Consider the following 844-nt stretch of genomic DNA (forward strand, 5'->3'; position numbering starts at 1 on the left):
TTATTTGCCTTTGGCGGGTTTCTCGGTCTTCTTGGGCAGCAGCACAGCCTGGATGTTGGGCAGCACACCGCCCTGAGCGATGGTCACTCCGCCCAGAAGTTTGTTCAGTTCCTCGTCGTTGCGCACCGCCAGCTGCAGATGACGGGGGATGATACGGGTCTTCTTGTTGTCCCTTGCGGCGTTTCCAGCCAACTCCAAGATCTCAGCAGTGAGATACTCGAGCACAGCGGCCAAATAAACCGGAGCACCAGCACCGACGCGCTCGGCATAGTTGCCTTTGCGGAGAAGCCTGTGAACACGGCCAACAGGAAACTGAAGTCCAGCTCTGGATGAGCGGGTCTTAGCCTTTGCTCTGGCCTTGCCTCCGGTTTTGCCTCTTCCACTCATTATTGAAACGTTAAAAAGAAAACTACTGCTTGTTAACGTAGAAATAATACCGCTGTGGTCTCACTATCAGTATTTAATAGAGAGTGCTCGTCGTTGATTGGTCAGAGTCTGTCACAGTTGAAAACCAATCACTGCGCGTCCCTCCAAAACTCCAAACCCCTCCCCTCTCTGCCAGCCTCCTCATTCTCATCTGCTGTAATGAATGAATAAACGAACGAATGAACAAAAAAGTTGAACGCTTTTACTTAATAGAGTTTAAAAGCAAAAGAAGGTAAAATAAACCAGGTATAAAATCGCACACTGAAATGTATGTCCACATATACAGGAAAGACAAAGAAATGCTTGCTGCTAAAACCAGCTTCTAAAGTTCTCTTCAAATCAAATCGTTGATTTGCATGCATCCTATCAGTAATATTTAAGATGCTGATGTGAACACACACACACACATATATATATA

At 46.3% G+C, this 844-nt stretch overlaps 1 protein-coding gene across 1 annotated transcript; it reads right to left on the reverse strand.

The window, feature by feature from the left end:
• LOC141317368 (histone H2A-like) lies at positions 1 to 387 on the reverse strand. Its single transcript, XM_073833097.1, has one exon. It carries the CDS (start codon positions 385 to 387, stop codon positions 1 to 3), a length of 387 nt encoding a protein of 128 aa, XP_073689198.1.
• Between the last annotated feature and the right edge of the window lie 457 nt (positions 388 to 844).

This window comes from Garra rufa, unplaced genomic scaffold, assembly GCF_049309525.1.
Source record: "Garra rufa unplaced genomic scaffold, GarRuf1.0 hap1_unplaced_839, whole genome shotgun sequence".
Classification (NCBI taxonomy): Eukaryota; Metazoa; Chordata; class Actinopteri; order Cypriniformes; family Cyprinidae; genus Garra; species Garra rufa.

Excerpts from the sequence above, each read along its gene's own strand:
- LOC141317368 (XM_073833097.1), bottom strand. The coding sequence starts at position 387 with ATGAGTGGAAGAGGCAAAACCGGAGGCAAGGCCAGAGCAAAGGCTAAG.